The sequence below is a fragment of the Phyllostomus discolor genome, chromosome 8 (genome assembly GCF_004126475.2).
Source record: "Phyllostomus discolor isolate MPI-MPIP mPhyDis1 chromosome 8, mPhyDis1.pri.v3, whole genome shotgun sequence".
In the NCBI taxonomy this organism is placed as follows: Eukaryota; Metazoa; Chordata; class Mammalia; order Chiroptera; family Phyllostomidae; genus Phyllostomus; species Phyllostomus discolor.
The window spans coordinates 58,046,265-58,071,373 of NC_040910.2; the positions used below are offsets into that span (position 1 = coordinate 58,046,265).

The 25,109-nt window shown below is 44.0% G+C and overlaps 1 protein-coding gene and 1 pseudogene across 5 annotated transcripts in view; one reads left to right on the plus strand and one right to left on the minus strand.

The window, feature by feature from the left end:
• Positions 1-25,109, plus strand: part of SNAP47 (synaptosome associated protein 47) — a 52,166-nt gene that overhangs the window by 14,884 nt on the left and 12,173 nt on the right. For 4 of the 5 annotated variants that reach the window (XM_028534569.2, XM_036032779.1, XM_036032780.1 and 1 more), the window contains 2 exons: positions 13,155-13,645; positions 19,550-19,674. In XM_028534569.2, the coding sequence (XP_028390370.1) occupies positions 13,155-13,645; positions 19,550-19,674 (616 nt within the window). The remainder of the gene's footprint in view (positions 1-13,154; positions 13,646-19,549; positions 19,675-25,109) is intronic. The other variant, XM_028534570.2, reaches the window with a different exon arrangement.
• On the minus strand, positions 4,466-6,952 carry LOC118502052 (annotated as a pseudogene).

Here is a 25,109-nt window from a genome sequence, read left to right on the forward strand (position 1 = left end):
TATTTTCTTGGGCTTGGGAGAGAACAGACTTTCTTTTAAACTGCCCAGTCTCTTCCCTAGCTTTTCCCAGGCTTGCATCCTAATCCTGTTTGATCTTTTCCCTAGATTTCCCCAGGTTTGTCTACCCTTTATGGTCGCCATCTTGACTTCTACTGTGCAATCCTCTGTGGAAGGATCTCCCAAGGAGGAGAAACATCACTCCTCCTCTCAAAAGAAGCACCATCTACTTCAAAGCTACCACTTCCTACTTACTGTCTAATTCCATTTGCTCCCTTTCTTTGTTAGGAACTAATACCTGCTGTAACATTTTTATCTAAAATTCTGTTTTAGCCCTTGATGGTGTGGCTCAGTGGGTTGAGTGCTGGCCTGTGAACCAAAGGGTTGCCGATTCAGTTTCCCAGTGAGGGCACACGCCTGGGTTGTGGGCCAGGTCCCCAGTAGGGGGTGTGCAAGAGACCACGACACATTGATATTTCTCTCCCTCCCTCCCTCTCTCTCTCTCTCTTTAAAAATAAGTAAATAAAATCTAAAAAGAAATAAGAAAATTTTGTTTTAAATTTCTATAGTTTTTTTTAAATAGTTCTGAGATCTGTTCTTTCTAATTGCTGTTGTTATTGGGAGAACACCCAAAGCAGTCACAAGTGGGTGGAATGCTCTCTCTTCCAACACTGTCTTGCATGGTGGCAGCTCCTGCCACAGAGCTTGAAATCTGAAGCAGGTTGGTGCACACATCTGTGTTCATGTGGGTTTGCTAGGCTAAGGTCAGATCTTGTTACTAAGCCAGAGGCAATTCTGACAGTGTCACTGGGGACCTGGCCTGTGCCAGGCACTGTTCTGGGAGCTGGGAGACAACAGAGCTCTTGGCGGACCACAGGTTCCCTGCTTGATTTGTCAGAGTTCTCCAGAGAAGCAGAACCAACAGGGAGACTTACTGTAAGGAATTGGCTTACACGGATGTGGGGCCGGCAAGTCCAACATCTGCAGTGCAGGCAAGCAGGCTGGAGGCTCAGGGACCACCAGTATTGCAGCTGCAGTCTGAGGCATCTGCTGCAGAATTCCTTCTTGCTCGGGGTAGGTGGAGAGCTTCAGCTGCTTGGATGAGGGACATCTGCTTTCCTAAAGTCTACTGATTGTTCATCCCACCCAGAAACCTTCATGAAACATCCAGAATCTTCTTTGGGCAAATATCTGGGCCCTGTGGCACACCCTGATGATGCATCATCACACCTGCCTTTCAGAACTGTATGTGCTCATGAACTGGGGTCTGCTTACCACCCTCCAGCTGTTGGCATTCCAGAGCCTTTGACATACCTTCTTCACAGTGCTTCTTTCTGGGCTCCAGGCCCCACAGCCCCCTGCGAGGTGTATCATGGGGCCCGGTTCCTGGGGCTTCTGCAGAGGATGATTTGAATGGGAGGTGGCAGGGACAGAGAGGACCCTGGCCTTGGCCCTCCACCTGCACCGCAGAGGCTGTCTGAGGAAAGTCCAGCTTTTCCTGCCATGTTAAAGCCTTGTCCTGTTTCCAGTTACAGGATGAAACACTAACATAGTTAGCAAAGGTACTGCATCCATCCAATAAGTCACACTTTAGCATTTGGTCTTCTCTTTTGATTTGCCATATTGTTGCCAGATTCTGCCTTGATCTGTATCTGGATAGCTGTTGTAAAGAGAAATTAGCAAGAGAAAGATAAGATTGGCTTTGTCCTCTGCTGTGTTAACCCATGGTTCTGTTATGTGCTTTTGATTTCTACTAGAAAATGATGTTAAAAATGATGGCCTTGAGATAATCTGAGTGGTTGGTTCATTTTACATATTTGTTCCTTGTCTTAAAAACTGAGTGTTGACCCAGAGAAACGTTGAATCAAAGAGAGACAGAGTCTGAACGTTGTTGGGTCAGCCCCACAAGTTGTTGGTTCGCCTTCCCATGCTGAAGTCTCTTCAGTGGCCCTGTGGACAATTGTCCTTCCTGTTCTGCATGGGACCTGGCACCACTGTGTCCCTGACAGCCTACCTCTGTGGAAAGGCCTCCACTGTGTCCATCCTGCAGTGCCCTGTTCTGTCCATCCTCACTTTTCATTCCAGCCTGGACTCCGTGTCTCTAGGAGCAGTCCTTGCGGGGCTGCTGGGCTCAGACTTCTTGACACTTCAGAACCAGCACCTTGGACTCAGAAGAATGAGAGTAAATGCTTTCATGTTAGTGCCCTGTGTGCCTCACTGCTTGCATTTTATTAGATTTCTTTGTAATTCATTGTCTTTCCTACTGGAAGCCTAGAGCTGCTGAAAGGGCAGTGGTCACAGTGTTCAGGAGCCATGCTGGGTGGTCTGAGGACATCTGTCTCCTACCCATGCCAGACCTAGGTGTAAGCAGTCCTACTGCCTTTGATACGTGGTTTTCAGCCTGCAGAAGTATGAGAAACTTAGAACATATGTAAGAAAAAAAACAGAATCTAATTCAGGGTTTTGAAAAGCAAGTCAGAAAAACACATTGCGAAGGAAAGAAACCAGTACTCTTTTAAAAAGACTTCAAGCTTTGTGTTTAAAGGCCTACAGCAGCATATGGTTGACAAACAGCCATATGTGATCTTAGGAAGTGAATTGGTGACTCCATCCTGCTCTTTTTAGGAAAATGAGAGAACCACATGCACATTTCAGGAGGAACACTGAGAAAGTAAAGAGTTGATTGGAAACTGAGGGGACAGGGCACTGCCCCTGTGGGAGGGAACGGGGCGGGGTGGGGGGGTTGGCTTTAGCCTCAGTGGAGTGGAGACAGAGTGTCCAGAGCTCCCTGGAAGCACCAGGCTGTCAAGTGAGCCTTTTTTGTCTGGAAGTTAAACAAGAGCCTTTAGTTGCGAGGTATTGGAAAAGAAAATTTGGCTTTCCCAAAGAACTTCTCTGACTCTGTGTAGCTGAAAAACTGCAAATGAGCAGTGAGCTTTTTACTAATAGAATGTTGTGATGATTCACACCCATGCCGGGTGAACATGGGCCCGGAGCACCTTTTATTCTCTTCAGTTTTGAGATTCTTGGGTAGGAGTATATATGCATGTGTTTTTTCTCCCAATATCATTTTCCTTGAAGATCTCATTTGTCAGTTGATCATCTCTAAGGCGAATCCCTGCTTGCTTTCCCAGAGGCCACAAGGACACACAGACTGTTGCGCCCTGTTGTCTGGCTGTGCCTTGCAGCCCTGGTGGGTGGGCGCTGATGGCGGCGGTTCTCTAGGATTTGGGCCCCTTGTGGCCCAGACCGTCATAGTGGGCCCAGGCAGCACCACGGGAGCCGACTTGCAGCCCTTGAACTTCTGTCGTGAAGAGCATTATCATCCACAAGCTCAGTCAGCATGTGTGGCATTGTCCCGGTATGTCACGTCTGGCTGCCCTTGCTATTTACAATCACTTAGGAATAAATGTTGGGCAAAGAAATCACAGAATGTTAATTTGTCTGTTAATCAAAATTTATGTCAGTCATGTGAGCCAGTTCCTTCAAGTAAACCAGTCTGTCTTTTCCTCTCCTGTTCCTGTGTGGTCTGTGTGCCTGTCTGTCTGTCTGTAAGTATCCTACTGGTTCTTCTGTAGAGAACTCTGACTGACACAGATTCTGGTAATGAGAGTGAAGGGTAAGTTTGGCTCCACAGTTTCTCTACTCTGATGAGATTTCTTTTTTATTTTTAGAGAGGAGAAGAGAGGGAGAAAAAGAGGGAGAGAAATATCAGTGTGTGGTTGCTGCCTGCACACCCCCTCCTGGAGACCTGGTCAGCAACCCAGGCATGTGTCCTGACTGGGAATCGAACCATTGGCCTTTTGGTTCACAGGCTGGCACTTAGTCCACCGAGCCACAACAGCCAAGGCTCTATTCTGATGAGATTTAAAGCCACTGATAATGCTATTTCCAGTGGCATGGGGGCAGTGAGAGACACGGTATGATGTGGCATTAGAGATGCACAAATGTCGCCATACAGTACTCCCAATCAAAGACTTTAGAAAGACAAGGTTCTGACCGGCCGTGTATTCCATACCAGACAGCATTTCTGTCAAGCTAATGAGCATTATTGAGATTCCTGGCTGCTCCTCACTTCACTGGGAAGGGAAGGCTGAGCTCAGGGCACCGCCTACATGACCTGCACGTTTTGGGTGTGCCCTGAAAGAAACCCTCAGCTCCCGTCACGGCGCCACTGAGCTTCCTGAGACTCAGACCCAGAGTGACATGCTGTGATCACCTGGGCAGCAGTGCAGGTAGAAACTTCCTAGTTTCTAAGACGCACCTAGGTTTTAGAGGAGGAAAATAGGGAAAATATGTTTGAAGCAAAAAGTGTAGTAAGATATTTAATGACATAAATAACATAATATTTCACCAATGTAAATGTAAACTACATTTACTAGCCAAGTAAGCTACATTCAGACTATAAGATGCACCCCTCTTTCCTCCCAAATTTGGGGGGAAAGTGCATCTTATGGCCCCCAAAATGTGGTAATTGACATATATGTGGGGGTTTATTTCTGGGGGGTTTATCTCTAATCTGTTCTACTGGTCTATGTTCCTGTTTTCATGCCAGTACCATCTGTTTTAATCACTATAACTTTGTAATATGGTTTGAACTCAGAAAGGGTGATGCCTTCATCTTTGTTCTTCTTTCTCAAGATTGTTTTGGTTATTTGGAGTCTTTCGTGGTTCCATACAAATTTTAGGATTGTTTGTTCTATTACTGGAAAGATGCCATTGGTATTTTGATAAGGATTGCTTTGAATCTGTAAATTGCTCTGGGTAGTGTGGACATTTTAACAGCACAGTGGTCCCCTTTATCTGTGAGGGATATGTTTCAAAAGCCCCACTGGATGCCTGAACCACAGATAGTACTGAACCCTATATATATATATTTTTTTCCCCTAGGCATACATGTACATGATAAGGTTGAATTTATAAATTAGGTACCATAAGGGATTAACAACAATAAGGAGTAACAAACTAGAATAATTATAACAGTATACTGTCATAAAACTTATGTGAATGTGGCCTCTTTCTCTCTCAAAACATCGTACTGTCCTGTACTCTTGTATTACATTGGTGGAGCCATTCCATAAATAAGGGGGCTGTCACCACAGGTTTTGACTATGTTGCCAGAACACAGGCAGATAATTTTGAGTTTTTTTCAGAGGTTGTGAATTCTTTGCAGTGTCTACTATGTCTGGCTTTATCATATGTCCTGCAGCATTGCTACATAGTAGCAGCATTAGTCCATCCTCCTATGCCTCCTTTGTACTTTCTTCTTTTTTAATATTTAGAAATGTTCTGTACAATCATTTATCTGGGCTTAGTTTAGCTGGAGTTAATTATAAATACAATAAAATATTGCACAAGAATCAGATCTATGTTGTTGCTTAGATAAATTCTTTATTCTAAAAGGTGATTACTTTGTGTAAAGAAGAAGTCATAAACAAAGGTAGATGCCAGTCTTTGAATTCATTCTTTATACACATAAAAATCATGTGGTAGGAATGACAGTGATGTAAGTTGTTTTTGTTGTTTTTATTTTTTTGCATTTTGTTTAGGAAACATGTAATTCTTCATTTTAATCCAAGTTCTAGTGACCTAAGTCCTGTGGTTATACAATTTTAAAAATCCTCAACTTGATTCAATTTGTTAAAGTACCAAATTTATATTAAAGTCCAAAGTTGTCATCATGGACTATGCTTCGTTTGTAAATTAGTATGTGAAAGAGATTCCTGTAAAGATATGAGGGAAAAATTGTTTGGAATTAAATGTATAACCAGGATCCTGCCCACAATTTCTCCTCTGGGATGTGTCAATTAAGCGATACTGCCCTTCTCCACTTAGTCTTGTGCAGTGCACGTTGAGCATTTCAGCAGATTTTGGTTTCACATTGGCAAGTGGCCTTGCACTTTTCCTTGAGCAGTTCTTGTTCACATCTAGCTGTTGTCATCAAGAAATCAGTTACTTAGGAGATCCTCATACTGGAAACAATTGCTGCACATTCCACTGTCACAGTTACCAGGGCAGCTGGCACAGGATGTTTCTTGTTGTGAGGGCTATTCTTTTTACTCACATTATTACCAGTAGGACAATGGTGACAAACAGTAGTAATGTAGACTCTCTTGATTGGGACAGTAGGAAATTCCACATTCAACATGGTGAGACGTGTAGCCAAAAATTTGAATATAATGTCTGACAACTGTGCTGGAACTCTTTGGTCTGGCTCTCATCCTACATGTTTTGGATTGCATTTGATTAGACAGTAGGCTCACTTGACACACAGAAATTCTCACCATATTTTGTACCAGTATTTTGGTCCTCTGCATTACTGTGTTCTAAACTGCATTTGTTCTCTACTTTGGGGCATTTGCTGTTGCTTTTCTGCGCCAGTACACCTTTAGCATGTTGCTGGCAGGCAGAGAGACTGATTTCCTTAGTTCATTGTGTTTATTTACGGTCTCTTTTTAGACTTAGGTTTGAGTGTTAACAAAGCAGTAAAGACTAGGTGCTTTCCTTCTGCAGATAAAGATGGAAGCAGCACAGCAGCCAGAAACACCAGCGCTGGGAGGAAGACCATTGTAATGGTTCTCAGAGCAGGATGAAGTATCTGCTTTATTAATAGAAAAGTACTGTGCCCTTTCCTGCAGGTGTTTCAAAACCAGGATATCATGATTCTGCTGGAGTGTCTATAGGAAGAACATGGTGTACAGTTTCATAATCACTTACTCTGATCCCACAGCTTCCTGCTGGAGGGCAAGAGGCACAGGCTGTCTGCAGCTCACCCCCTCCTTTGCACTTTCCCAAATGTATTTAGTTTTTTTCCGTATGATGGCTGTAGTACTGCTTAGTTGTCCTTAACTTTATTTGAAACAATTTTGTTGGATTGTATTATGACAGCTGTCATAGCACCATACATTTAAAAAATTTATCAAAATTGGTGAATTTTTGTGTACCCATTTTAATACTGAAGGTTCAAGAAAATAAGCAACATTTTCTGTGTATTATGCTTTATTATTTCAAGAAAGATAAAAATGCAACTGAAACACAAAAAAATTTGTGCAGTGTATGGAGAAGGTGCTGTGACTAATTGTGTCAAAAGCAGTTTGCGAAGTTTCTTGATACTCTTGACATATTGGTCCAATAATTCTTTCCTGTGAGGCTGTCTTATGCATTGGAAGATGTTTAGCAGCACCTGTGGCCTCTACTCACTAGAAGCCAATAACGGGAGATAGCCAACATACTCAAAATACCCAAATCAATAAAGTTATTGGTGAAATGAAAAATGTGTCTTTTATTTTACGGGAAAAACTAAATGGACTTTTGGGCCAACCCAGTAGGTTCTATTGGGCATCTTCTTCCAGGAGAACCTGGTTTCATTGCAGCTGAAGACTTGTTTTGGATGGTATGCTTTCTCAATTTCTTCAACTCTTCTGGAAATGTGGCAGCAGCTTCTTCATTGGTAGACATGGTCTCCACAGTAAATTTTTTAAAGATTTCTTTTATTTTCAGAGAGGGGGAAAGGAGCGAGAAAGAGAGAGAGAGAAACATCAGTTGGTTGCCTCTCACACACCCCCAACCAGGGACCTGGCCTGCAACCCAGGCATGTGCCCTGACTAGGAATTGAACCAGTGACCTTTCAATTCACAGGCCTTCACTCAGTCCACTGAGCCACACCAGCTAGGGTCTACAGTAATTTTTATCATTTTAGTCCAAACCTATCCCTGAATCTGTGTAACCGTCCCTTATTCACAAGTAGTAAATGGCTTGAAGTCACTCATATAAGAGGATCCCTTGCTGAAGTCTTCGTATGTAGGCTCCATGGCTCAGTGCTTTCTGGTGCAACACATTGTCTTCAGTCTTTTCTTCTATTCTTGTCTTCCACCCACAAAGTTAATCTTTTCTATCTCGACTAAGTACTCATCACACACTGTGGTTATACCTTTTGCAGTTTGAAGTGGAACAGCAAAGTAGCACGAAGTTCTTTATTCTTCACAGTTTTACAGATACAAGATGTGTTCTTAACCATAGTTCTTAGAAACCTCAGCATACAATTTTTTTATCTTATTGAGTCAAAATCTTTTACCTTTTTACTTAAAGGAAGTCCTTATGCCTTCTCTTTGGCATATCCAAATTGTCAGCATTACTGCCCCTTTGCTTTTGGGCCAGTTTTGAGTAAAATAAGGGTGACTGGAACACAGGCACTGCAGTACCACACCAGTCGATCTGAAAATCGAGACGGAGGCTGACTGGCAGGCAGGTAGCATGTGCAGTGTGGGTATGCTGGATAAAGGGATGACATCCCTGTATGAAGGTGGCTTGGGATTTCATGACACTACTCAGAATGGAGCGCAATTTAAAGTTTATGGATTTTTTTATTTCTGGAATTTTTCATTTAGTATTTTCTGATTGCAGTTGACCATGGGTAACAAACTGAAAAAAGGAAACTGTGCATAAGGGGGGACTACTGTATTCTTTGCATTTATTTGTGTCCTCAATTTCTTTCTTCAGTGTCTCATGGTTTTCAGTGTACAAGTCTTTCACTTCTTTGTTTAAATTTATTCTTATTTTATTCTTTTTGATTCCATTGTAAATGGGATTTTCTTAATTTTTTTCTGATAGCTTATTAGCATGCAGAAGCAACTGGCTTTTATATATTAATTTTGTATACTTGCAACTTTACTGAAATTGTTTATTCTAGCAGTTTTTGGGTAAAGTTTTTATGGTTCTATATATAATAATCATCTCACCTGCAAATAGAGACAATTTTACTTCTTCCTTTTCCAATTTGGATGTTCTTTATTTCTCCCCCCACCCCCACCTGAGGACATTTTTTCACTCCTTTAGAGAGAAAGAGAGAGAGAAACATCAGTTGGTTGCCTCCTGCACGTGCCCCAACCAGGGATTAAACCTTGAGCCTTTCAGTTTACAGGATGATTCTCCAACCAACTGAGCCACACTGGCCTGGGCTAGATGTTCTTTATTTCTTTCCCCCCCTTTTTTTTTTTAAGATTTTATTTAATCTTGGAGACAGGGAAGGGAAGGAGAAAGAGAGGGCGAGAGACATCAATGTGTGGTTGCCTCTCACATGCCCCCTATTGGGGACCTGGCCCGAAACCCAGGCATGTACCCTGACAGGGAATCAGACCAGCGACCCTTTGGTTTGCAGCCCTTGCTCAATCCACTGAGCTACACTATCCGGGGCTCTTTATTTCTTTTTCTTGTCTGATTGCTGTGGCTGGCTAGGACTTCCAACACTCTGTTGAATAAAAGTGGTTTCCATGTATATCTCATACCTCATACCTGTCTCATTCCTGATCTTAAAGGAAAAGCTTTCAGCTTTTCACAGTTGCCTATGATGTTAGCTGTGGGTTTGTCATGTATGGCCTTCATTATGGTGAAGTATGTTCCCCCTATGTCCACTTTGTTGGGAGTTTGTCATGAATAAATGTTGAATTTTGTCAAATGCTTTTCTGCATCTGTCAAGATGGTCATGTGATTTTTATCCTTAATTTTGTTAAAATGGTATATCACACGCTTGGTTTTTAAGTGTCAAACTATCCTTGCATCCTGGAATAGGTCTGATTTGGTCATGGTGTGTGATCCTTTTAACATACTGTTGAATTTGGTTTGCTAATATTTTGCTGAGGTTTTTGCATCTTTGCTCCTCTGGAATATTTGTTTATACATTTCTTTTCCTATGGTGTCCTTGTGTTGTTTTAGTATCAGGGTAATGCTGGCCTAAAAAATGTGTTTGGAAGTGCCTCCTTTTCTTGTAATTTTGGTAAATTTTGATAATAATTGGTTTTAATTCTTCTTTAAATGTTTGGTAGAATTCACCAGTAAAGCTGTCTGTTCCAGAACTTTTTTTGTTGGGTTATTGTAACTTTTTAATTTGAGGGTTTCCGTTTGATTTTTTACATAAATAATTTCTGTCTATGGATGGTCTCTATTTGATGAATCATCATCATTATGCTTTTCTTTAACCTTTTAAATTCGGTTTCCTTTGATACTTTGAACATTTACAATACTTCTTTGAAGTCTTTATGTGTTAAATCCAGTATCTGAATGCTTTCAGAAATGGATTCTATTGATTGTTTAGTTTAGTTTTGTTTTTTTTTCCCTGTGTATAGGTCACATTTTGATTCCTTGTATATCTTACTTTTTTGTTAGAAAACTTGGCATTTAAAAAAATATAGTTGCAATTCTGGATTCTGATGTCTGTTCTCACTACAGTGTGGTGCTGTTGATGATAGTTTTTGTTTGTTCGTTTTTTGGAAGTTGCCCAGACTAATTTGGCAGAGTGTATCTCCACTGTGTGTGTAACATTTGTCATCTGCTCAGCTTTTTTGTTTTTGTTTGTAATTCTTTTAATTTTTAAGCTTGGCTCGGCTCCTATGGGCTCTTCCTGCATCAGTGTAGCTGAGCGGTCAGCTGTCGATTAGCCAGAGGTTGTACTGAAATACCCTGTGCTGAGAAGACTCTTCCTCGGGTCTGTGTGGGACTTCCCGAATACTTTCAAACTTCACGTAGTTTCAGAATCTGCCTCCACCTTTTTTTGAAACTTTGTTTCTGATCTTAGAGAGGAGACATTGTCGTTTTCAACCTTAGGGATGCAGTTACTTACAAGTTTTTTTTTATAAGGTAGGTCTTTTCTCAGATTGAGGAAATTTCCTTCTGTTTCCAGCTTGCTGGAAGTTTTAACAGGAGTGAATGTTGAATTTTGTCTGATTCTTTTTCTACATCTTTTGTGACACTCCTACAGTTTTTCTTTTGTTTTTCTACCAGTGAGATACATTCATTAATTTTCAAATGTAAAACCAACCGCAGTCTCCTGGGATCAATACCACTTAAGCATGATATAATAATTTCTATATACAGTCATGCCTCGGTACTTGTCAGCTTCGGCACTCATCAAACCCTGTTCTTGTTACATTTTGATGAGAAAAAGGTATTTTCAGCACTTGACGCTTGCTCGGGACTCACTGCACTTGCTAGAACTTGTGTGAATCATGACGCTGCCCTTCAAGAGAAAATGCTTTGTCATTCGGTACTCGTTGGATTTGGCACTCGCCATGAGTTCCGGAACCAATTAATGACGAGTACTGAGGTACCGGCTGTATTGTTAGATTTGATTTATTAGTATTTTCATAAGGAGTTCTGCATCTGTGTTACTGAAGGATATTGCCATGTTCTTATTTTCTTATAATGTCCCTATTGGGTTTTGGAATAGGAGTTAGAGTGGTCTGTGAACTGAATGGTCAAAGCGTTTACAGTACTCTTGGCTCTAATCTTGAAAGAGTTGGTGTACACTTGTTATTTTTTTTATATGTTTACAGAATTTATCAGTGAAGCCACCTAGGCCATAGTTTTTTCCCCTTCTATTGCCAGCTCTTTTTATTTTTTTTAAAGATTGTATTTATTTATTTTTAGGGAAAGGTAGGGAGAAAGAGAAGGAGAGAAACAGCAAAGTGTGGTTACCTCTCACACGCCCCCTACTGGGGACTTGGGCTGCAACCCAGGCATGTGCCCTGACGAGAATCGAATTGGCAACCCTTTGGTTCCAATTCGATTGGAATTGGATTCCAATTCAGTGGACTGAGTGCCAGACCGGCACTCAGTCCACTGAGCCACACCAGCCAGGGCAAGAAACATAGCCTGAAGAATTGACATGTGGCTTTGTTAATATTTTTTATTTTTTATTTTCAACTTGATTGATTTCTGCTTTACTTTCTACTTTGGGTTTAATTTATAACATTTTAAGATAGAAACTTAGATCACTGACTTTTTAAACCTTTCCAAAAAGTTTTCAGATACATGCATTGAGAGCAATAAATTTCCCTCATGACTGCTCTATTTGTATTCCATCATTTTTTGTGTATTATGTATTCAGTTTCATTCACTTCATGTATTTTGATATCCTTTATTTAGAACTGTTTAATTTCCAAATATTTGAGAATTTTCTAGTTAGCTTTGTTATTGACTTCTAGTTTCATTTCTTTGGGGACAAAGAATATACTGTGTTTGATCTCAATATTTGAAATTTGTTGAGGCTCGTTTTATATATATATATATATATGTATATTTTTTTAATGTTCTGAATACAGTTGAAAAGAATGCAGTCAGCAGTTGGATACTGTTTCTATAAATACCAGTCAGATTGAGTGAGTTAAATAGTGTTGCTCAAAGTTTCTGTGTTCTTTCTCATTATTTTTGTCGTCTTGCTGTATCAACCGTAGAGAGAAATTTGTTAAAATGTACAGCTGTGATTGTTCTCCTTTTTTAATTATATCCATTTCTGCTTGGTGAATTTGGAAGTTCTGTTGTTAGGTACATACCTAGTTAGTGTTGTTAAGCCTTTATGCATGGTCCTCTTTATTCCTGGTAACACTTGTCTTAAAGTTTACTTTTGGCATGACATGCCTTCTTTCCAGTCCATTTGCTTTTGATGTATCTGTATCCTTATAATTCTCAGTGTCTCTTGTAAACAAGATATAGCTGAGTCTTACTTCTTTACTCTGGCTTATTAGCTGCTTTTTAACTAGAGAATTTAGTCCATTTTTATTTAATATGATTACTAATATGGTTGTATTTAATTCTATCACCTTATTCCTTTATTTTCTGTTTGTTTTGTTTGATCCTTGTTCCTTTATTTTTCCAGCCCTGCTTCTACTTTCCCCCTCTTTTATTGACTTTTAGATATATCTGATGGTGTTATTAGTGGTTACTTTAAAGCTGTGCTGTTCAGTTTCTTATTACATCAGTCACATTTCAGGTGTCCAGCAGCCATATGTGCCGTATTAGACAGTATAGATCACTGCCAAAAGTTATATTTGCTCTCTAGAGATTAAGATCAGGATTTATTTTGAGTCAGAATTAGCCAGAGTCAAGTGTGGTAAGAGTGACATTCTAGTCAGAAGATGTGAATTTCTGTTGTGTGTCCACCACATTACTAGGTTTGTGTGTGTGGGCAGATGCCCTGCTGCTTTTAGCCTTAGGTGTCTTTCCTAAAACATGGGATAATCCTTCCTTCTCTTTCTGCTTCATGGAGAACTTGTGCAAAAGAAAACTGTAAAATAGTAAAATGCTTTCTAATATAAAGGCCACATTTTAAAAAGGGTATTACAATTTGACTGACCCAGTGTTTTGTGTTTTGTTTGATCTTGCAGGTTGCTGACAGAACTGGAATCTCCTTCTTGGTGGCCCTTTAGCTTCAAGTTTTGGAAGATGCCGTCTGACACAGAGCTCAGGGAAGGCTCCTCAGCAGCTAGTTCCAAAGCTCTTGGAAAGGAAGGGATAGTGATCAGAATACCTGTTGTTATTTCCCAGAGAACAGAATCTCATGTTAAACCAGGAAGGCTCACCATCCTTGTTTCTGGATTAGAAATCCATGACTCAAATTCTTCACTTATACACAGATTTGAGAGAGAAGATGTAGATGACATTAAGGTTCACACACGTTATGAAGTTAGCATCCGCCAGAGGTTCATTGGGAAGCCAGACATAGTTTTTCATTTGATATCTGCCAGGATGCCAGAGGCAATCCCTGTTTTGGAAATGCAGTTCAGCAAAAAGATCGAGTTTTTAGAAGATGCCATGATGCTCAGAAGCCCTGGAGCCTCTTCCACAGCAGAGAAGGGCCACTCAGTCTGGCAGGCAGGTGAGTGAGCATGAGCACAGTCTGTGCCCAGATCTCTGGCATCCCAGACATACCCAGTCTGCCCTGGTGCACCCTTAACCTGGTGCTTCCCTGGGAGCAGCTGCTGGTTCCAGCCCCCCAGCAACTTCCCACTTGTTTGCAAATCAAAATAACTTCAGGCCATTTTCCTTAGTACTTGCCAACTGTGAATCTCAAGTCATTTCATTTTCCAAATAGGTCTGAAAAGGTTTGGGTGACCCTTTCAGAACAAAGGGAAAGTCTGAGTTAGGAGTTTTCACTCTCCTCCATCTGGGTTGAGAACCAGTACTTCAGGATCTTAATTGGCACCAGCCCTACCTGCCCTGTTTTGTTTCCATTCCCCCAACCCTGACTCATCCTCACTCCTGTTTGCCTTCACCTTTGATTGAGGTCTTCCCAAACCACCTTCCAGGTGTGTGTTTAGGTGGGGATTCTTTGCAAACTACAGTGTCTCGTGTGGTTTAAGTGGCATCTGTGAGGAACTCAGAAAGCCTGGCTTCCCCTGGCAGTGTGCCTGCGGTGTCCACTTGCAGTTCTGTGGGATGTGGAGGGTATAACTGGGGTGGCCAGTGGGGTCCAGTGGGAGGCAAGACATGTGGATATGTCACATGTCCACACATCTCAAGGTTCTTGGGTTTCAGCCTCCTCTCTAGCATAGGATAATTTGATGTTGTCTGACTTCCCAGTTTTGCCATTCTGACAGGTGTTCTGTGGCATCTTGATGGTGTTTTTATTTCAATTTCTTTAATTGATTGTGAGACAAAGCATCGAATGCTTATTTGCTTTTTAGCCCTGCAGGTTTTTTCTCTGTGGATTGACTGTTCAGGTTCTTTGGGTTCTTTTCCCATTTGTTGTTTGTCTGATTTGCAGGAGTTCCTTACCTGTTCTAGATACTCATCCTGTATTGACCTGAGAGGCCAGTGCTCTCCCAGACCATCAGCCTCCATTGCAGAAATCGGTACTTTTGCTGTGGTCAGGCCCACCATTTTCCCCTTTAACTTTGTTTTTGAGCCCTGTTTAAGAAATCCCGAAGTCATAAAATACTATTTTCTAATACTAGAATTATAGGTAATATTACTTCAGTACTTAATGTGATTTTTTTTTTGACAAGTAATAGTCTCTCCTTATTAGCTTTCATTCCTGGATGTCTGTTAAAGTAAGAGAGATGTTTGTTACTATTCTGGTTCCTTTTCTTTTTTTCTCTGAAGTGATTGATTTTAATTCTAATATGTAACCTATTCCCTAACATAAAATATGTTTATATTATTCTAGATGGCTTCAAGTTTCAAAAAGAAATACCCTTGATAACAGATCTAGTCTCATAAGATCCAGAATGTTAGAATGTTAATGTACAAACTGAATTTAAAAACTTACTCTCTTGGCATTTCTGGTTTTTCTTTGGCCCCTCACTCAAGGCAAGACTCAGAAGCTGGCCCATAAAAGGACCAGAAAGGCCTTGACCTTTCTGGTCCTTGCATGTGACTTTGCATGTGACTTTGCCTAAAGACCCTGAGCAGAGGGCCCTTCAGGCAAGACCATGTATAAACCCAGCTGGCCAGCTGCTCTAATGCCCCAGTTTTGACTGAGTCACCCCACTGCATTTTCCCCTGGCAGGGGCCTCAGCAGGGGGGCAAGGTCCTGGCTGGAGGGACCACACACAGAATGCTGTCAGCCGCTAGTTCTACCAGCGCCGATGGAGAACCCCATAGTGCCAGGCATGGTGCCAGGCTCCCACAGTCTTGGGGGGGGGGGGCCCACAGCCCTCCTTCTCACAGAGTTTCCACATGTTTGTGAGTTAGTTAGGCATGATGGTTTCCAAGAGAACATAGGGAATGAGGTGGCAGATGCAAGCACGCCACATATGGCACAAGGTCATGCTACACAAAATGGCTGGGTTTGCTGCTGGGTGCCATGGAAGGGTAGATGGCACACTCTGATCCTGATGCCCAGGTGGCAGACAGGCTGGGGAGGAGCAGGAAGTAAGTGCTGGGCCTTTGCATTCACAGGCAGATGAGGGGGAGAGGGTTGAGGGTGAGTTCCCAGGGTCTGCTTCAAGAAGGGCTGGCTAAGACTGCTCACCCCAGCCAGATATCCTCCTCCTCTGGAAAGCCACGGATCTGCTTTGAAGGCCTTTCAACTGATTGCACCAGGTCTACCACATCGTCTAGGATGTCTCCCTTACCTCAGGTCAGCAGTGCTAGGCCTTCTCCATCCAATACTTTGACAACAACATGGGGATTAAGGTTGGGCTGAAGCACTGTGGCCTGGCCTGTCTCAGTGGTGGATCAAATGTTTGTGGAATGAGCTGACACGTGGACTTTCACCTGGGGGCTAACTAGCCTCTGGGTGGGGTCCCTGTGGGGATCTGCATCTGCACCGAGTGGGACAGGCCATCCTCCCTTAGTGAGGCCACCCTGCCTCATGGTGTTGATGCATCAACAGCTGTAGGTTTGGAGAGGCTCTGGTGACTAGGAGTTGATACGTTTGGAAGAAGCCAGCATGCTGAGTTCAGTAAGCAAGATGGTATCTGACTGGCTGGGAACTTCTCAGTGTCCTCTCCAAGCCCTAGCAAAGGGAGCCAGCATCTCACCATAGCCTCTGCATCATGTCTGCCATCACCTCTGCCTTACTGGTCCACATTGGAGACTATGGACAGTGGAGGGTGGGCATGTTGACAGACAGCTCAGAGATGTCTTCCTCTACTGGATGAGGTGTTTGGGTGAAATATGTGGCCAGAAGGTGGCAGTCTAGTAACAGGAGATCCATGTTTGCCCAGGGTGGGTACCTAGAAGAACCTTCCAGAGAGACCTCTGAGGTACTATGTTGTGAGGGCAGGTGAGGGCTGGGCACAATACAGATGGGAGATTTTCACCTTAGGGAAGAGCTGTTTGCAAATTGCTGTTTTTCTGCATAGCGTCTATTAAATAATCTTCAAAGTTTTAGAATAGTGTCAGGCTAGCAGAAAAAATTGCAAGGATAGTTTAGAGTTCTCACATGTCCCCTCTTATTGTCACCTGGCATTAGTGTCATTCATTGTCATAATCAGCAAATTTCATGGATACGTTGCTATTCTCATAAGTCTATATTTTATCTAGATTGTCTCACAGTTTACTCTTCCAGGACCCCACGTGATACTTCAGTATTGTGTCTCCTTGCACCCTTCCTGATGTTGTCAGTTGGTCAGCTGTTCTTGCTTTGGTGGCTTTGATGGTTTTTAGGAGCAGTAGCTTGCTCCCAGGTTGTCTCCTGGTGCTGGGGTGGCGGGTCTGGGAGGAGGCCCACTGACCCATCTCCATTGGAGCGGGATTCACGCCTGGCACTGTCAAGGGTTTTGACACTAATTTTTTGTCTTTGGTGTTTACTCACCTCCAAGAGAGTCCTCCCCCAACCACCCAATTTAAGATGTCTTGGTCACCTGCTCACCCACCGTGAGGAAATCTTGCCTCACATTTGCCTTCTGGTGCCGCTTCCACTGCTCAACCAGGTCCCCTTGATGTCTCCTCCTTCCTGGAAAGTGAACCATCTGTAAGTTCCCTTATAGTTTGAACAATGTGTGCTTATTTTGGTTAACAGAGATAATTAATGACTTTAGAGACAAAAAACATCTAATAGTGAACCAAATTAATTTTTCTCAGAAGATATTTCAAAGCATTAAGGTAGCTAAGTCAGCCACTCCATTGTCAACATGGAGCACCAGGGGTGGCCAAAGCCTTGGGCTGGGAGGGGTCCTGCCGAACCCATAGCTTGTCCTGAAAAACATCTCTGCCTTAGTATATTCCAGGAAGAAACATCCTGCATTTTGGCTTTCTCATCAATACCCTTTGGTTAAACGTTCAAAAAGAGTAAGCCTCTCTCAGTAGTGCAGCTGCGGGTGTGGAAGCGGGTACCAGAGCACAGCCCTGCGCAATGTGCGTGGGTGGAACCTCTGCTCACAGGAGCTAGTGGCAGGGGAAGAGGCTGAAAAAGTAAACAGCAGGGGTAGTTCCAAGCAAATTCATTAAAAGGTGGGCAAACATAATGATACCCATATCGCTGCTGGTGGAAAGGCCTGGATTGCAGGACATGCTGCCATTCGTAGCACTGGGAGATAGCCCTCTGCCAGATAGGCGCAGCTGGGTGGAGCAGTGGATAGGGCCACTCTGCTGAGTGAGGTACTCCTCACCCCTTGGGCTGAGAACTGCTGTTCTCATGGGCTGGTGACGTGCACTTTGCCATCGTGTCATCACTGATAATGCTTTAACATCGCACATCAGGTGGCCTCTCCTTTAACTTACTCACAACTAGGAGGACGCTGCCTCAGTTGTGCCATGCTAGCTTTCACCTGGCCCTGAAGGTGTTCTGCTGCGGGCACACTTTAGAAAAGTGACCTCCCAGTGAGCAGCACTTCAGACCATGCTGGACTGGACACTGTGCTCCTTAGTAGCCCTGGGGTGCCGGTGCAGGTAGGGCCTTAGCAAGTCTAGAACACAAGCTACAACATTAGACTAGAGGGGTTTCAACCAGTGCTTTCTAAAGAATGGACTAGAACTGTAGACATTTTAATGCATGTTTTGTCTTGTGAGACTCTTTCAGACCTGGAGATGCGGTGTGAATGTGGCAACTCTGTGTGGGGTGCCCTTGTCCCCTGCACAAAGAGGGCCAGGGCCCTGCCTCCAGCAGACTTGCTCCTCTTTTGCTTCCTGAGCCGACTCCACTTGGCATAACCCTTTTGCTCCTGGGACTCTGAGAAACCTCCTTCCTGTCCTCATTCCAGCCTACATTTGTCCTGGATGAGGCCAGATACTCTCAGGGAGTGTTATTTGTAAGAATTATTTTAAGAAATGGGAATAGTGGGGGTGTTTGTGTGCACGTTGGGGGTGGCTGACCTCCAGTGAGGGAGGGGCTGGCGCAGTCAGTGTATCCTAAACACCAGCTGGGCCCTAGCCCTTTGGGCCCAGTGAGAGCCTTACCCCAACAGATTTGCCCCTCTCCTCTCCTTAGAAGCTGCTCCAGGCCACTCTGACAAAGGGCAGCTCTGCTGGCTGCCACTGGGGTCACCTGTTGGCCCTGCTGTGGCCCACATTCCCTATTCCCTGGAGCAGAGAAGGCTGCTCAGAGGAGCTGGTGCTGGGTCTCAGATCAGGGCACCTTCTGCTGCCTGCTGTCCTCCCCAGTGCCCTGATTAGTAGTCACGCTCCATCCCTGCGGTGGTCTGTGCAGAGGGGCTGGCAGCAGGCTCCAATTGATTTCTTATCTGGACCTGACATGCCAGGGTGTGGGTAGAGTCAGTTCTTTAAATAAAGGACAGGTGGCACACTGTGGGAGGGGCTGTGAGCCACCTGATTAGCACTCTGACCAGGCTGTCTTCCTGCCCCTTGGGGACGTTACCCAGGCAGGTGCTGTGTGAGCAGAAACCTGTTCTGAGCAGTGCCTGTCCTCTTGGCTCCACAGTCCCCTGTGCTCGGCCAGCCAGCTGGCCATCCCCTCTACTTTCCAGACCTGCAGAATCCTGTGGGTTTCATGGGGGTTCGACCAGCACTGTTTTAAACTCCAAATCTATAGTCTTTTATCATAAAGAAAATGACCACTCTTGGTTAGGGGCCTTTCTTCTGAGAGCCAGTTATAGAACCAGAGCCTTGGTATTGACAGTGTTTCCTGGGACCAAGGTGGGGTAAGGAAGCCACTGGGACTGGGGTGGAGGGCAAGGCTTGGGTGGGCCCCACAGCTGCTCCGCTTAGTGGAGCCTCAGGACAAAGGCCAGCAAGTACGGAGACTGCAAAAATGGAGAGAAGCTGGTGAGGAAGCTTTGTTGGCCCAGAGAGTGGGCATGAGCTTGGTCAAATCAGGAGTGTTTTTGCATTGTGTGCAAGTTATGGAAGGTGTAGCTGCTGTTTGCCTTCATTGTAGCGTCCGGGCTAATGGACTGTGTCAGGCCACAAGAGCCCTCCTCTGGGAACCAAGAAGGTGGGCTGCTGCAGCTGCAGACAAGAGAGCCACTCATTGCTGAGGAAGACACCCAGGAACTGAGACAGGTAATGTGCGTTTGGGGGTTGCACCCTCCCTTGCAGGTGACTCCCTTCTCTTTCCTGCCTGGAAACAACTCTTCCAGGGTTGTGCTTGCCTCTCACCCACAAGAGCAGCTGGGGCACCTCCCAGTGTGCTCTTTATCCTGCAGCAGGAGAAGGGAGGGAAAGGCTGTACCCATCCCTAGTCCCCATCCCTTGTGCTCTGTGCGTGCAGACACACACAATCATGTATGTGTATGCACATGTGCTAATGTACATGCATGTGGGCTGTGTGTGTCCGTGCAGTGATTCTGTATATGTGTGAGTGCTATGTGGGCGACTTCTGTATTGCATGTGCTTTGTACATGTGCTATTAATTGGTATATTCATGTACATGTGTTGTGAATCTTTACATTTGTATACATATGTGTTGAATCTATACATGTTATGTATATGTGTGTGCATGTTGCTGAGCCAGTGCATGTGTATGTTGTGTGCCTGGGGGGGGGGTGCTGTGTGTAGTGTGCACGTGTATGCATTTCTGCTGAGCCTGTAATGTGTAATGTGTAGTGTGTGCATACATGTGTGTTGTATGGGTTATCAGGTTGTGTGCTGTGTGTGCATCCAGTTGAGGACATTTACTCTGTCATTGCTCTCTGAAAGTACTCGACTGGATTCTGAGGAGACTTGCCACTTCGTGTATAGGGAGTTGAAATCTAAATATTTGATAGAAATACTTTTAGTTTGTCTTCTTATGTTATTGCTGGATAATACAATGGCTTTCCCCCCTTTTTAATAATTTTGAAGCAAATAGACATTTTCTAAATATTCCAGTGTTCCTGTTTAAAAGATAAGAGCTGTTTTTAAAAACCAATGTCACACCATACTCACTTTAAAAAAATTAAAAGTAATACCCTGGAGTCACCTGACAGGAAGCCAGTGCACCAGTGGACCATTGTCCTCCTAGGAAATGTGCTGTGCACTTGAACTCAGAGCATGAGGCCGGGCATTGTGTTCAGGGATTGCCTTAGTGCACAGCTTCTCCCTGTTGACTTTCCTTTCTCTTTAGCAGTTTATTTGTTGAATGAGGTTTTGCAGTTGTGCCTTCCCAACTTGGTATCCTGGAATATGGGTGGGGAATATGCTGTCTGCCCCAGTGCCCTGAAGTCAGCTTACAGCTCTCAGGCCTGTGAGGCCCACTGTTCTTTGGACAGACCAGTTTGTCAGCTGCACACTGCACCAGGGCAAGAAAGACTGCATGCCTGGGGCCTGTTTTCTGTATGTCTGCTCAGGCATGGACTTCTGAGGCTTAGCCCTTTCCATTTGGGGAAAAAAGTATTCATCTTTGCTGTGGGGTAATTTAAATATACATGATTTGTCAGTTTTCTTCCTGCTCTAACTTAGTTTTTGTAATAACACAGAAATGCTGCTGTTTAGCTGCAGCTACCAAGTGGGGCAGGTTCCCCATCATTTCCAGAATACGCAGCCCTCCTAGCTCTGGACTGAGAACCCCTGACCTGGGAAGGCTGCGGTGCGCGCCCTGAGAGGGGGACCAGAGCATCGGCTCAGGCTGTAGGAGTCTGGGACTCCCTCGCCCCCCAGCGCTCCCTATCACCGCTGTGCTGTGGTTGAGAGGGCTCCTCTGGGCCCCAGGGTGCCCGCTGAGGGTAAGCATGGAGCGGCTTTAAGAAGGGAGGTGTGGGGGCTCAACTGTTAGTTCTGAAGGCGGCCGGGCAGCCAGGAGTGCCCGTCCACAGAGAACCCTGCCCCGGCCGGGTGAGCGCTCTGTGTGTGGCCAGCCTGCAGTCAACAGTGTGTGAGGGCTGATGAGTAAGGGCCCTGCACTCCGCACTCGGCGCTCCGGGGAGGAAGTGGGGACCAGAGCAGGGGGACGGGGCGGGGAAGGCCAAGGGGTGGGGCTTTCTCCTGGGGCTGGCCCCCTTCTGCCGGGGAACTTGGCTCCCGGGAGAGATGATCGTCTGGACGTCAATCACGTTTCCTGTTAGAGGCCAGGTTGCGCCCTGTGGGAAGCCCAATCATAAGGAGAAATGAGTTCAATTTGGGGGGAGAAAACAATGCAAGAGCACCCCCAATTCAGCTTTTTTTTTTCCCCGCTACAAATGCTGGATGAGTCATTTTGTGAAGCAGGTCTTCCATGGCAGTTGGTGCGGAGAACCTGCACGGCCTGATTTCCGGATGGGGGCGTGGGGGAAGGGGGGACAGGCGGGGGGCAGGTCACCGGGCCGAGCGCAGGGTCGTGCTTGGTGGTGTGTGGGCGTCCTGGCCTCGGAACTGTGGCTCTCTGTTACAGTGTGTGCTGCTGCCACATATTGGATGCAGCATTTAGAGATGACAAAATAAAACCACATCTGACTTCCCCTGAGGGTATCTCGGTTTCATGGCCATTTTCTTAGTAAGTTCTGAACCTCCACTCCTCCGTCTCGTCCTGCATTTGGTTTTTCTTCACCCCGCCTCCCTCTTTCACCAAAAAAGCTAGATAAGGAGCTGTCATGGGTCTGCTGTCTTGGCTGCTGCAGGCAGGTGCAGCAGCCCCCACCCTGGGGCTGCGGGGAGGGCGTCATGGGAACCCTGGGCCCTGCACTGAGAGCTGCAGGGACCCTTCCCTCCCGGTAAAGAGGGTGCGCAGTATGGGCTTCAGAGAAGGTTTTAGGTCATAGATGTGAACTTTCTGTCTGATTATATTAGGGCTTGTAGTCTGCCTGTTGTGTCTAATATCTTTAGAAACAATAAACACAAAAATTAGAAGAAAAACTGAGGTGATACATTCAGTTCAATTAAAGTCTATTCACTGGAAAATGAAGACAATGGGTGGGCTGGTGTGAAGAGAAGCATTTAACTTAAGAGGCAGCCTCGCCAAGGAGGGGTAGGAGGTGACCCCACTGCTTCCCTGGGGCCTTGGGCACTGCCCCACCTCAACCTCCCACCCCCACCTGCCAGCTCAGTGGAGCATGTTCCACAGGCTCCTGTGCTAGCGACTCTCAGGGACTTTCCTGCAGTAACTCTAGGGCAGAAAAGAGTGTGTTTCCCTGCTGGCTCTGAAACTATCTTAAGAAACTCAAGTCATTTTGTCTTTTAAAGAAATGATAGAATACATTTTATCTCAAGTGACTGGCATCCTGGCCATTTCCCCCTATTCTCTGTTCCTTGATATTGAAACTTGTCCTAATTCATAGTCCTGGAAAAAAAGTCATTTCTTTTTTTCTTTCTTATTGAGTTTATGGGATGACTTTGGTTAGCAAAATTATACAGGTTTTAGGTACACATTTATACAACACATCTCTACTCTGTGTTATGTGTTCACCACCTCAAGTCAAGTCTCTTTCCATCACCATTTATCCTCTCCTGCCTCCTCCCACCCCCTCTCCCTGGCAGTCACCACACAGCTGTCTGTATCCATGAGTTTTCTCTGTTTTCTTTTTTCTCAATCCCTCCACACTCCCAGCCCCTCAACTCCCCTCCTCGCCCCGAACATGCAGCCTGCTCTCTGTCTATGGGTCTGTCTCCATTTTGCTTTTATTCATTTTGTCCATTAGGTGAACAAAATCATATGGTACTTGTTTTTATATGACTAGTTTATTTCAGCATAATGCCCTCCAGGTCCATCCATGCTATTGCAAAGGGTTCCTTTTTTTTTTTTTTCTGCTGCATCGTATTCCACTGTGTAGGTATACCGCAGCTTCTTTATTCACTGTAATACAGATAGGTACTTGGACTGCTTCCAAATCTTGGTGATTATAAATAAGGTTATAATAAACATAGAGGTGCATATGTTCTTTAGAATCAGTGTTTTGGGTTTCTTCAGATATATTCCCAGAATTGGTATCACTGGGTCATAAGGCAGTTCCATTTTTAGTTTTTTGAGGTATCTCTTTTAATGCTTTCCACAGGGGCTGCACCAGTCTGTGTTCCCACCAACAGTGCACCAGGGTTCCTGTTTCTCCATATTCTCTCCAGCACTTGTTTGTTGATTTGTTAATGATAGACATTCTGACAGGTGTATGGTGATATCTCATTGTGATTTTAATTTGCATCTCTCTGATGACTAGTGACATTGAGCATCTTTTCCTTTGTTTTACTGGCCATCTGTATGTTGCTTTTAGAGAAGTGTATTTTCAGGTTCTCTGCCCATTTTTTAATTGGATTGTTTGTTATTTGGTGTTGAGTTTTACAAGTTCTTTAAAGTTTTTTTTACATTAACCCCTATCAGATGTATCATTGGAGAATATGTCCTCCCATTCAGTGGGTTGTTTTTTCATTAAACACTAGTAATGAACTATCAGAAAGGCAAACTAAGAAAACAGTTCTATTCACAATTGCTTCAAAAAGAAGAAAATACCCAGGAATAAATTAACCAAGGATGTAAAAGATCTGTACCCTGAAAAGTGTAAGAGACTGAGGAAAGAAATTGAAGAAGGTAGACACAGTGGAAGCATATACTGTGCTCATGGATAGAAAGAATTAACATTAAAATGTCCATACTACCCAAAGCAATCTATATATTCAATACAATCCCTGTGAACATACCAATAGCATATTTCACAAAACTAGGATATTCCAAAAATGAACGTGGAACCATAACAGACCCCGAATAGCCTCAGCAATCTCAAGAAAGAACAAAGTTAGAGGAATTATACTACCTGATATCAAATTATACTAAAAAGCCATCGTAATCAAAACAATGTGGTACTAGCATAAAAACAGGCAAATAGATCAATAGAAAAGAATAGAAAGCCCAGAAATAAACCCACACCTTTATAGTCAATTAATATTTGACAAAGGAGGCAAAAACATACAATGGGATAGTCTATTGAGTAAATGGTACTGGGAAAATTAGACAGATGTGCAAAAAATGAAACTAGACCACCTTTTTTAAAAAAATATTTTATTTCTTTTTAGAGAGGGGAAATGAGAGAGAAAGAGAGGGAGAGAAACATCAATGTGTGGTTGCCTCTTGCGCATCCCCTACTGGGCACTTGGCTCTCAACCCAGGCATGTGCCCTGACTGGGAATTAAACCGGCGACCCTTTGGTTCGCAGGCTGGCACTCAGTCCACTGAGCCACACCAGCCAGGGCAAACTAGACCACCTTTTTACACCATACACAAGACTAAACTCACCGTGGATTAAAGACAAATGTTAGACTTGAAACCATAAAAATCCTAGAAGAAAACATAGGCAGGAAAATGTCAGGCATGTGTTGTAGCAATAGTGTTTCTGATATATCACCCTGGGCAAGGAAAACAAAAGAAAAAATTATGAAGTGGGACTACATCAAACTAAAACATTTTTGCATAGCAAAGGAAATCATCAACAGCATCAGTCATTTCTTGTAGACCTAATCGCAGTAAGAGGATTGTATTTAACCAGTGTTCTTCAGCCCCAAATAAATGTCTGAGTGGTTAGCGTGTTCACTGTTAGTGCACAGCGACTCAGTGACCAGCA